Source organism: Odocoileus virginianus, chromosome 13, assembly GCF_023699985.2.
Source record: "Odocoileus virginianus isolate 20LAN1187 ecotype Illinois chromosome 13, Ovbor_1.2, whole genome shotgun sequence".
In the NCBI taxonomy this organism is placed as follows: Eukaryota; Metazoa; Chordata; class Mammalia; order Artiodactyla; family Cervidae; genus Odocoileus; species Odocoileus virginianus.
In genome coordinates, this window is record NC_069686.1 from 60,819,525 (window position 1) to 60,831,671 (window position 12,147).

At 36.4% G+C, this 12,147-nt stretch overlaps 1 protein-coding gene across 6 annotated transcripts in view; it reads left to right on the forward strand.

The window, feature by feature from the left end:
- The window catches only part of PTPN4 (protein tyrosine phosphatase non-receptor type 4), a 189,491-nt gene that overhangs the window by 74,851 nt on the left and 102,493 nt on the right, over positions 1-12,147 (forward strand). For 5 of the 6 annotated variants that reach the window (XM_020914513.2, XM_020914514.2, XM_020914511.2 and 2 more), the window contains exons 3-5: positions 1,079-1,186; positions 9,812-9,854; positions 9,932-10,031. In XM_020914513.2, coding sequence (XP_020770172.1) covers positions 1,079-1,186; positions 9,812-9,854; positions 9,932-10,031 — 251 coding nt within the window. The remainder of the gene's footprint in view (positions 1-1,078; positions 1,187-9,811; positions 9,855-9,931; positions 10,032-12,147) is intronic. The other variant, XM_070476320.1, reaches the window with a different exon arrangement.

A 12,147-nucleotide genomic window follows, 5' to 3' on the forward strand; every position in this document is an offset into this window, starting at 1 on the left:
CTTGCTCCTTGAAAGATAAGCTCCTTGAAAGAAAAGACCTACCTAGATAGCATATTCAGAGAAGGCAATGGCACCCCACTCCAGTACTCTTGCCTGGAAAATCCCATGGATGGAAGAGCCTGGTGGGCTGCAGTCCGTGGGGTCGTTAAGAGTCACACACGACTGAGTGACTTCACTTTCACTTTTCACTTTCATGCATTGGAGAAGGCAATGGCACCCCACTCCAGTACTCTTGCCTGGAGAATCCCAGGGACGGGGGTGCCTGGTGGGCTGCCATCTATGGGGTCGCACAGAGTCGGACACAATTGAAGCAACTTAGCAGCAGCAGCAGCAAATAGCGTATTAAAAAGCAGAGACATTACTTTGCCAACAAAGGTCCATCTAGTCAAAGTTATAGTTTTTCCAGTAGTCATGTATGGATGTGAGAGCTGGACTACAAAGAAAGCTGAGCACCAAAGAACTGATACTTTTGAGCTGTGGTGTTGGAGAAGACTCTTGAGAGTCCCGTGGACTGCAAAGAGATCCAACCAGTCCATCCTAAAGGAAATCAGTCCTGAGTGTTCTTTGGAAGGACTGATGCTGAAGCTGAAACTCCAGTACTTTGGCCACCTGATGCGAAGAACTGACTCATTTGAAAAGACCCGGATGCTGGGAAAGATCGAAGGCAGGAGGATATGGGGATGACATCGGATTAGATCTTTGGATGGCATCACTGATGTGATGGACATGAGTTTGAGTCTGCTTCAGGAGTTGGTGATGGGCAGGGAAGCCTGGCATGTTGCAGGCCATGGGGTCGCAAAGAGTCAGACACAACTGAATCAACTGAACTGAATAACCTAAAAGCAGAAGCCATTTACAAAGTTCTCCTTATAGCTTCATTTTTATTATATACTCTTAGAACCAATTTGCCCAGAGTCAGACTTTTTAAACTACTGTGTAATGTGTGGAGTTCTTATGCTCAACCAAGTCATTGGCATGAAAACAGCTGCAAACTTAGTATGAGAGAAGAGTCCAAGAGTTTTAACAATCTGTAAGTATATAGCCTGTGAGTTTAATTTCCTTTTTGTTTTTCTTCCAGAAACATGATCAGGGGCAAGTTCTGTTGGATATAGTCTTCAAGCATCTTGATTTGACTGAGCATGACTATTTTGGTTTGCAGTTGACTGACGATTCCACAGATAACCCAGTAAGTTTAAGCTGTTGTCTTTCATCGTCACTGCAGTTTTTCTGTCTTCATACTAAGTCCTTTCTGATTTACATTGTTCACTGATTTAGTGAGTTTTTAAAAAAGATTTAATTTGAATGATTAGAGGTAATTCTTAGGCCCCAAACCTCAGTTTCTTGATGTTTTAGTCTGTTAGGTTGTTTCCTTAATGCTTTCATGATCAGAAGTCAGTCTACTGGTCACATGCCTGCTTCTTTCTCTATATGTCTTAGACAACTGAATGGCAAACCTAATTCATACTTCTTTGAGAGAAATATTGGGCATAAAAGTTAGAATGTTAACATTAAAATTTTGAAGTAAATATTTAAAATATTAATGTATCTTGAGTATTACATAAATCAGGCTGTATTAAGAGGAAATTAGTTTTCTGTGGCATTCTTGGCAAGCTATTTATGACCAAAATTCTTAATTTGTTAATTTAAAATTTTTCAAGTACAGTGATTCACAGGAGATGCTTCCAAATGACAGAGGTTAAATTTCAGAGGTCTACAGTTCTTGGGCATTAAGTTCCTTAGATTGTTAACTAATTCCTTAGTAAGAAGTACAGTAATGATTCTTTTTATTAGAAAAATCACATCATAGAAATAGAAGATATCATGTGATTAATAACAGAAATAGTGAATTCTTTGTAAATTTATATGGTTATACAGTGGGGGTTTTTCACAAAAGACTATGATGTCCTTTTGATTAGTAAAGGAGAAGGACTGTTTTGAAGGAAATGTTTTGTATACTGGAGTGGCTGTGAGCCCACAGACTGTAGCCCACCAGGCTTCTCTCTCCATGGGGTTCGCCAGTCAGATTACTGGAGTGTGTTGCCATTTACTTTTCCATCGGATCTTCCCCACGCAGGGCTTGAACCTGGGTCTCTTACATTTCAGGCAGATTATTTATTGTCTGCGCCACCAGAGGAGCCCTAAAGCCCAGGCTGCATGCTGGTGTTAATGAGGTTAGACTCGCGTCTCCCAACTCCCCCCTGCAGGCCTTTCACAGCACTGCAACTTCAGTGTTTAAATACTCAGAAGAAGAGATGTAATGGGAGAACATGTCTGAGGAGGAGCCTCTAAAGCACACACCTCCTTATTGTCCCATTTCTGATTGTCAGTATGAAGTGTATCAAGACTTTGAGGATAATTAACGTACTGAAGGAGAAAAGTGCCATTTTTAAAAAGAGAAAGAGTAAGGGTGTAACAGTTATGAAATATCTATTGTGGACTTGTTAGTAAACCAAATTCTCACAATAATCTTATGAAACTGTTATTAAAATTTTCCTGAAGTTGAAAAACTGAAGCTTACAAAACTCATTTAATTACATAGATAATTAAGTAGCTGAGAAAGGATTTGAAGTCATATTTATCTGACTCCAAAACCTTTATTTCTCTACTGTAAAGTATTGCTTCCCAAGAGATAATGATATAGATACACAGGACTTATAAAAATGAACATACTGAGGAGAGGAGGTGATCATGCCATAAAATTACCAGCAGTGATCAAAAGGAATTTGGTAATATTCCTAAAAAAATGAATTGTTGTCAATTCTTATTAGTTAACAGTTTTTTCATCTTAAAGCTTATGTATGTTATTTATACATGTACATGTATAAATGTATGTTGCATATGTTTATATATATACACTTATATACACACACTATATATTCACTTTAGGGGATCAGAATTAATATTGTCTTAGGCACATAGCTACTGATACCAATTTAATTGATAAACTGAAAAAGCACTTAGTGTTTAATTGTAGAGTTATATGTGGAAATACAGAATCATGACTATCCTTTGCTTTAGAATCTTCCTTGGCAACGAGTTCCAGTGTAGCAAACAAAATTACTTAAAGAAAAGCTTTGAATTTTGAAATTTCTTCTGCTTTTGTTTAAAACCTATTTATAAAAAAAAAAAAAACCTATTTATCACAGCTTTAGCTGTTAGCCTAATGTCTTATATAGTAATTTTATTCAGTAAATATGTATTGAATGAGAGGGCAAAATAATGAGTAAATGGCTATAATTCAATATCCGTGATTTCTTTAATTTCATACGCACTTAATGGTGGTGTACCTTGGTGGCCTTTATCAGCGTGATTTCATCAGAGCCTTGAGGTTATATTACTTGTGTGCATCAAGGGTAATATACTTACTTTTTTTTCCCCCCAGAGTGAATTATAGTGCCTTTCAGTGAGACAAAGAGTGGACTAAATTGATTATTCTTAACTTATTCTTTCTGTAGTTTCATCCTTCCGATGATAGTTTTGTTATGGCTATGATATTTTAGGATATGATATCATATTATGGATATGATATTTACTACTATTTCCATATCCCCTAACCTTGTGACTTTGAAATTTGAACCTAGATGAGAAACACCTAAAGGCTTTTTACAGTTCAGGATTTCTGGACCCTATGCTTTAAATTTCTGATTCAAAAAGTCTGGGGTGGAGCTCAGTAATTCACACTTCAAACAAATTTCCCTATAATGCTAATGCCGCTAGTTCCAGGGACTACGTTTTGAAAACCACTGCTTTAACCCAGTGGGCTGTTAATTAAGTAAGAAATGATTCATAGAAAATAATTTAGTCTACTATTTGAGTTAATTTTACCATAAGTCAGTATTCTTGAATTATTTTATCCAGTTTGAGGAAATAAAGCAGTCACATTGAGGATGACTTTTTTCGACATGCCATGTTTTAGCACAACATGCCTGCTGAAATGCTTGCTCTTATTCTTTGTCATGTTCTTACTTACCGTATTTCTCTCACGTTCCATCCGTTTCTACTGTGTGCCTCAGTTCAGCTCTTACTGCCTTTTGTATAAGCCTCTTCAGTAGTCTGCTCAGTGGTAGATCTTTGTTTTTGTTCTCCTGGTTTCATTTGCGTAGGGAATGGCAGAGGAATCTGGGGTGCAGAGAAGTATTTCAGAGAGAATCATCAGTAGCATATACAAAGTTCCATAGTGAAGAGAGAGGATTGTTGCATTTGAGGAACTGAAAAAAATCTTAACACCTATGGCTGGACTGTAGAACCAGAAGAGAAGATGGGTCAAAGATGAGATATGAATAGTACAATAGATCATCAAGTGCTTTTGATGTGAGTTTTGTACTGACCTAAGGATTTACTTACACAAGCATCATGAAACTTGTATTTTAGACATATCACTCTGGTTGCAGTATAGCCAGTGGCAAGTAAAGCTGAGAACTAGAGACAGTTGGGAGGGGGATTGTTGCACTAATGAAGTTACTAGATTGGCTGTGGTGATGGATGGGTAAGTGCTCAAGGTATTTAGGAGATAAAGTCAGAAGGGTTCATGAGGGAAAGAGTAAATTCAGAGAGTTTGGTATCTCAAATTTTGTCTTCAGCAAGTAGATAGAAGAACCATCCAAATGGTATTGTTTTTTCTTTTTCAGTTACCATTTATTGAAATGGTTTATTTTTTATTGTGCAACCTTCCTAAACTCACTTATTAATTCTAGTCACTTTTTGTAAATTCCCTAGAATTTTCTACAGAGATTGTCATGTAAACATATGGTCAGTTACATTTATTTTAAAATTTTTAACCAACTCTGTATTCAAGAAAGAAACTAGGATATACACTTGATTCTGTATCAACCTGGTATCTTAAGACCTTCCTAAATTCACTTATTACTTCTGGTATCTTTTTTTTTTCCCATTGATTCCTTAGAATTTTCTGTGTAAATCGTGTCATATGTGAATAGCAACAGTTTTACTTCTTCCTTCCCAGTCTTTTTTATTTTTTTCCCCATTATTTTTTCATTCTTTATTACATGAAACCTGAGATTTTGAGGATGCTGATGATAGAGGTGATAGGAACAAACTGCCTCGCCTGCTGTCTGTCGTGGGAGGAAAGCACTCAGTGTCTCCCCATTAAGTATGCTTTTAGCTGCTGGGTTTGTTTTTTTAAAAAAACAGTATAATTAAGGCATAATTGGGTGGTTTAGTTGCTAAGTTGTGTCCGACTGTTGCGACTCCATGGACTGTGCAGTCTGCTAGGCTCCTCTGTCCATGCGATTCTCCAGGCAAGAATACTGGAGTGGGTTGCCATTTCCTTCTCCAGGGGATCTTCCCAACCTAGGGATTGAACCCGGGTCTCCTGCTTTGCAGGCAGATTCTTTATCAACTGAGCTACAAGGGAAGCCCAAAGGCATAATTTACATAAGATAAAATCCAACATCCCTTCATCATGAAAACTGTTAGCAAACTTGGAAAAGGAACATTACCACTGTGATAAAGGGCATATACTAAGCACAGGTGCATCAGGGAACTGTAAAGTAAAAGCACAATGATATGTCACTGCACATCCACTGGAGTAGTTAAAAGATGAGAGTCTCACAGTACCAGGTTTTGGTTAAGATGTGGAGCCACTGTTAAGAATTGCTGGTAGGACTTTAAAAGGATACAGCCACTTTGGAAAGTATAGTTTAGCAGTTTCTTATAAACTTAGACATAGGTTTAATACATATCTCCAAATACCTTTGGGGTATTTACCCAGGAGAAATGAAGACACAGTCTGTGAAACTTTGTACACAAATGATCATAGTAGCTTTATTCATAATAGCTCATTCCTGAATTAACTTCAGCATCTATCAGCAAGTGAATGGATGAAAAATAATTGTTATGTTTTTACATAGTGGAATACTATATGGTATATACTCTATTATTCTATTTATAGTGAATTGTAGAGCAAGCAAAACTTGTCCATAGTGACTGAAAGCAGATCAATGATTGCCTGGGGGGTTGAGGGGCTGATTGCAAAAGGACATAGGGAACCTCGCAGGGTGGTGGAAGGAGGTTGGTAGTGAGACCCTGCATGACTTGGACTGTGGATGGAGAATGAGTGCGGTCTGGCTGGACCCACATCCAGATTCTGCTTCCCTTTGGGTGAACAGTTATCTCAATTAACGGAAATGAATATCATTTCCTTATGTTTCCAACTGCTTCTTTTTCCTGGGGTTTTGGGATCTTCCTGTGCATGCAAAAGCTGAACCATCAACCAGAGTTGTGATGGCTTTTATAACCAGACTTTAGTTAAACCCTTCTACTGCTTCCTGTCTATCAGGATTTCCTCCTCAAGGATTTCCTGCGCCTGAACTCTGTCCATTGACACCTCAAGTTAGTGAGACTGTCCCCTGCCTTGTGCTGATTTGAGGTTGCCCTCAGGGAAAAAACTGCAAATGTATAAATCTCACCCATTGCAGTTTTTCTGTTTTTCAAGATTAAACTTGGGTACTGTTTCTTCTGCCTGATTTTGGTTGCTTTCTGGTGTCAAATGTTGTACATACACACAATAAATGAGTGCCATGAGCACAGAAGAAATTTTAAGGACTTCTTAGCTTCTGTGCTTACAAGGATTAGTGGAAAAATCAAATAGAGGGAATCGAAAAGAGGGTGTAGGAGAGAAATACAGTGGAGGTGGGAGAGTTTTCAGGGTGATGCAGTACAGTTTGTCAAACAGTTCACTGAGAAAGTGTTTGAAACAACTAGGCTCTTAACCCCTCAGGCAGCATGTACTGTTCTCTGTGGAATAAATATGTTTGTATGTTTGGGATGAAGGTGCAGAGAACTCATATCTTCTTAGTGATGTAATTAATCTGCCTTGAGAGTCCAAATGAATCGTTTGAAAACTTTTCACAACTAGTAGGACTTAAAACTGAACAAACAAGTGTCAATCACTTTCTATGTACTGATTAGGGAACATAATCCAACAAAATAGCAAATTAAATAGATTTTCTTTTGAAAACCCAAATCCATTAAATATCTATGAATAAACTTTTGCTACTAGAGCTTTCATAACTTATAGGAAGAAAACCATAAAACTTAACAGGAAGAGATAATAGACGACATGAGTAAATGAAGAAATAGCATGTTCAGGATGAGGAAGATTCAGTGTTATGAAGATTTCGCTAACAATTGCTCATTAGAATCTGAACTGAATTTTTGGGGTGGAGTGAGTGAAGTTGACCTCATCACCCTCAAGTTCATCTTGCTCCATCTTCGTGGTTTAAGTCAAGAGTGTACCTCCTATCTGATTGCCATCACTGAGGAAATCTGTAACATTTCCCAGTGCTTGTTAGTGGACTCCTCTAAGCTGCGCCAGCCTCACACATCTTATGTGTTTAAACATGTGCATCTATGATATCACAATGTTTTGAAGGGGAACTGAGTGAGGAAGGCAGGCTATGGGGAATTAAATGGTCCCAAATTTTGATTTTAGACAGACAGTAAAATAAATATAATTTATGCTTTTTTTCTAGAAAATATGCAGGAAAAAAATCACTGTATTAATAAATACATGGGTGAGACTGTGGATAAATGGGTGAATACCTAGGGGAAACAGATGTGTTAAGTAGGGGTAAAACCATCCGATTATTGGCACAGAAGTAGAAACTGTTGAGTCATTCAACAGGGTTAGTTAGCCCTTCACCAGATAATTGCAGTAGATGTTATATGCTATATCCTGTGCTGGGTACTGACCCTTCAGCTTTGAATAAATCAGATATTATTCCTTAGCTTAAGGAGTTCATAATCTAGGAAAGGAGATAGGCAATAAAAGGTAAAACACATTGCAATTAAAATGTTATGAAGGAATTTAATGTTCCTTACCAGAAGGAAGATAACTAAGTAGATAGGAGCTTTGTGACATACTTTTGATAGGGCAGTCAATGAAGGCCTTTCTAATGAAGTGAAATTAAAGTTGAGACAGATAACGAAAGATGTCAACCATGGTAAAAGCTGGAAAAGGACATTCTTTGCATCAGGATGCTTGGAATTGAGGCCCCAAGATGGCATCTTGGAGAAACAAAAAGGAGGCCATTATGACTGAAGCTCAGAAAACTGAGGTGGAAGACGTTAAGGAGACAAATATATCAATTTAAGTATGTGAAACCCAAAAAAAGGATACAAAGGAACTTATCTACAAAACAGAAATAGTCACTGATGTAGAAAACATCTTAAGAGTTACAGGGCAGAGAGGGAAGGGGGATAAATTGGGAGATTGGGACTGACATATACACGCTACAGTATATAAAGTAACCAATACGGACCTCCTGTATAGCAGGGGAACTCTACTTAATGCTCTGTATTGGCTTATTTGGGAAAATAGTCTAAAAGAGAGTAGATATGTGGATATGTCAAAAAAAAAATTTAACAGCCACAGATCTGGAATTGTCAAATCTGAACTGGACACCTGTTTTGATTGGTATTGTAAGGCTTCTAAAACTTATCAGGAGTTTAGAATTGCCTCTTTGAAATATACATTTTTAAAATTAACTGAGGCAAATAAAACATTAAAGAAACAAAAAAAAGAAGAGGTAAGGAGAGATCATGTACGCCATAGTAAGGCTTTTGGATCTTACATTAAGAAGTTATCAAGAGATAGCAAGCAAAGGAGTGTCACTTTTAAAAGACTACTCTAGGGACTTCTCTGGTGATCTGATGGCTAAGCTCCCAAAGCAGGAGGCCTGGGTTCAATCCTTGGTAAATTATATCCCACGTGCCACAACTAAGAGTTGGCATACCACAACTAAAGATCCTGCATGCCACAACGAAGGTCAAAGACCCCAAGTGCCACAACTAAGACCCCCCCCAAAAAAAAAAAATGGACTAGCTTCTGGAGGATGAAGGATGAGAGTAAGAGAAGAGACAGACTTCGATTATTAAGAGGCTAAAGGATGGTGGCAGAGTAGGTGCAGAAGAATTGTTAAATTCTAGGGATGACTTGGAGGTAGAATTAGTTGGATTTGATGTGTTGGATGTTACGGACAGTGGAAAGGAAAGACTCATGGATTACTTTCAGTCACTTGTTTCTAAAATCTATTTGTGTGCACTTTATTGGATCAACTGTGGGTGGTAGTAGGAAAGTTTAACAATATATAAGCTTATATTTGTGTAGTGCTTTGAAAATACTGCCACATCTATGACCTCATTTTGGGTTGTTTAATTTTTTTAACTGAAACATTGGCTGTTGAAATGTTTTCTGAATTTGTAGTTTTCCTGAAATAGAGCTTAAGTGGCATTCAGAAGTGTTTAGACTACTTGAAATTTTCGTATACAAAAAAGCAGTCTTTTCCCTAAACATTGTCTCTTAAAAAATTAGTGTGGGATGTTTTTGGGGGGAGTATTTTATTTTCTTTTTTGAGGAATAGAGAGGAATTAAATTTTTCTCGTAAGAGTAGATTTTCATGATGTGTAAATTTTGTCTGAATGAGAGCATAAAGTCAAGCATATTTTTATAAGAGATAAAGAGAATTTTAAAAAATTTATAGACTATTAATACTTAACAGAATCACTTCATATTGTGGTAATGAAGCATTTTTACTTTTGGAATAGAGGTTATAACACATTGCAATTTAAATCACAATCTTAAATCACAAATACATTCAGTGCTTTCTTGTGGAATTTTGTTACATTTGATATGAGTTTGTAATTTAGTGATTTCCCCCTCCCTCACCTAGTAGGCCTTTTCAAAATATGCAATTTTTAGCATTAATCTTCAAATGGAATAGATTTGCAAGAATTGATGTATTAGTTCCTCAAGGAAAAAACAAATCAGTCTTATTTATTTATTTTTCAGAGGTGGCTGGATCCAAACAAACCAATAAGGAAGCAGCTAAAGAGTGAGCAAACAAATTTACTTGATGTTATACAAATGTACTTTGTAAAGATAAAGGATTAATATAATCTGATTAATTAGAACTGCTTTTATTAATTCTAGGAGGATCTCCTTACAGTTTGAACTTTAGAGTCAAATTTTTTGTAAGTGACCCCAACAAGTTACAAGAAGAATATACAAGGTGGGTTTATGGAGCATATTTTTACTTGAAAATATTGTCAAAACTCTTACGAAATTTTGAAATTAGGCAAAAATAGATGACCATGCCATAGTTCTGAGCTTCCCTGCCAGCACACAGAATAGATTGTGGATGTTTTAAGATAAATTTCTTGCTCCACTTTTGGATGGCTGGGAGAGATTTAGGAGGTTGTTTAACCCTAGGGCCAGCTCACCCAGCTGTAAGCAGCTTCCTGAGCCACATAAATACTAACTTTGTGAAAAGTGGTTCAGAAGCACTGCTGTCACTAATTGTAGTAATTAGATGATGCTGCAGTTGTATTCCAGGGATTCTGCATAGTGACAGTTAATCTAGTTTGGTTTTTTTTTTTTTTCGCCTTGTGAAAGCATATTCTGTATTTTACTTCCATTGAAGAGAGCATGGAATTTATTAAGTGTATGACCATTGTGAGCAAGAGTGATGGTCAGCAGGTATCTTTGTAGAGCATGCTGGCAGAGAGTGCCCCAGCACATTCAGGCTGAAAATCCCCACATCATCGGCCATTTTAAGTTTGATCTTCATTTGCAGTTAATTCTGTTGTCCCTTCTACTTGACATAATGTACACAAGAATGACCCAAATAAGCCTTTTGATATCACATAAGTGTTAGGTGAACTGTTTAAGGTAAAAATCATGGGGAGTAATCACAGTGTGGTAACTGTCATTATTAAAATAACTTGAATGATAACCTTACGTATTGCTTGAAAGACAGAATTAGTAGTTTTTGTTTTTAAATACAGAATTAAAAATTAGTATAATGTACCTTCCACATGATATAAGAATATCGGTCATTGACTGTATTCAGAATTATTCTAAAAGATAGGTGACAAATTAAAAATCTGAATCCCGTGGACAGAGGAGTTTGCCGGGCTACAGTCCATGGTGTTGCAGTTAGTCTGAAAACACTGAAGCTATTTAGCACTCAAACACACCTAAAGCTATCTGTAGGTAGGCTGTTAGATGCTAATGTTTTCATTATCCTTTAGAATACTTTGGTCAAGTGGAGAAGTAAAGCACTGTTGAGAGTCCTTTGCTATGTGTTTGTTGTGGGGCAGGGTGTTACTGTTTTTATAACAGAACTCAGGAATGTAGATCCAGGATTAGGTAGTCCTAACCTTTGACACTAATAATGTCCAACATAATTTATCTTGAAAGGCAAAGTTGTATCATATGAAAACCTTAGTTTAATATTGCAACTCTTAATCAGTCAGATTTTGTTGTTGTTAAATAATTAATAGGATCTTTTGTCTTAATAAATAGTTCTCAGTATAATAAAACTTTCCCAAACTTTGGATGAACTTCAAGGAAACTGCTCTGAATTACTGAAAATTGGGAATCATAAACCATATTAAAATGCGTTTTTTACTGGTACATGTAACTTGAAATCAAATAACAAAGTGTTCCATAATATGTATTTATGTAATTAGTTTTTAAATGTATATGAAAATACCAGTAGTTTTTAATTGGATTTCTAATGTGCTTAATGTTTATGAAAACTTTGTTGGCATAAGCAATTAAAACGTTGTCAATTGTAGTTATATTCATAATTTACTTCACTCAAAACACTGTCTTTAAATTTCTTAATAATCTTGATGTGTTGGTTCTTTTATAGCCTGTGTTGAAAACATAACCAGGGAGTTAACGTCTCACTGATAATTGAAGTCAAACTATCTTCATGAAGTAGAATAAAGTAAAATCATGTTTGGTAGTAGTAGTGGAATTGTGCTAAAGTCTATCAGTCTAAAATATGTTTTCCCTGGAAATAATGCATTATTTTAAAAATCCTTTATAATGTAATGTCCTAGAATCTTGTAACTGGTGTTTTTTGGTAAAATGGAGTAAATGGCAAATTTTAATTATTACCATTTATACATCAAGGATTCTTTACCCTAATTACAAGTTAGAATCACCATAGAGGAGCTTTAAAACATGCTGGTACCATGGCCACACACCTAGATATTCTGATTTAACAGGTCTCAGGTGAGACCTGACTTCCAGGTGATTCTATTAATAATATGCAGCCAGGGTTAAAAAAAAAAAAAGACTCCTTTAAAACTTTAGTGCTTGGGTAGCCTTCTTGT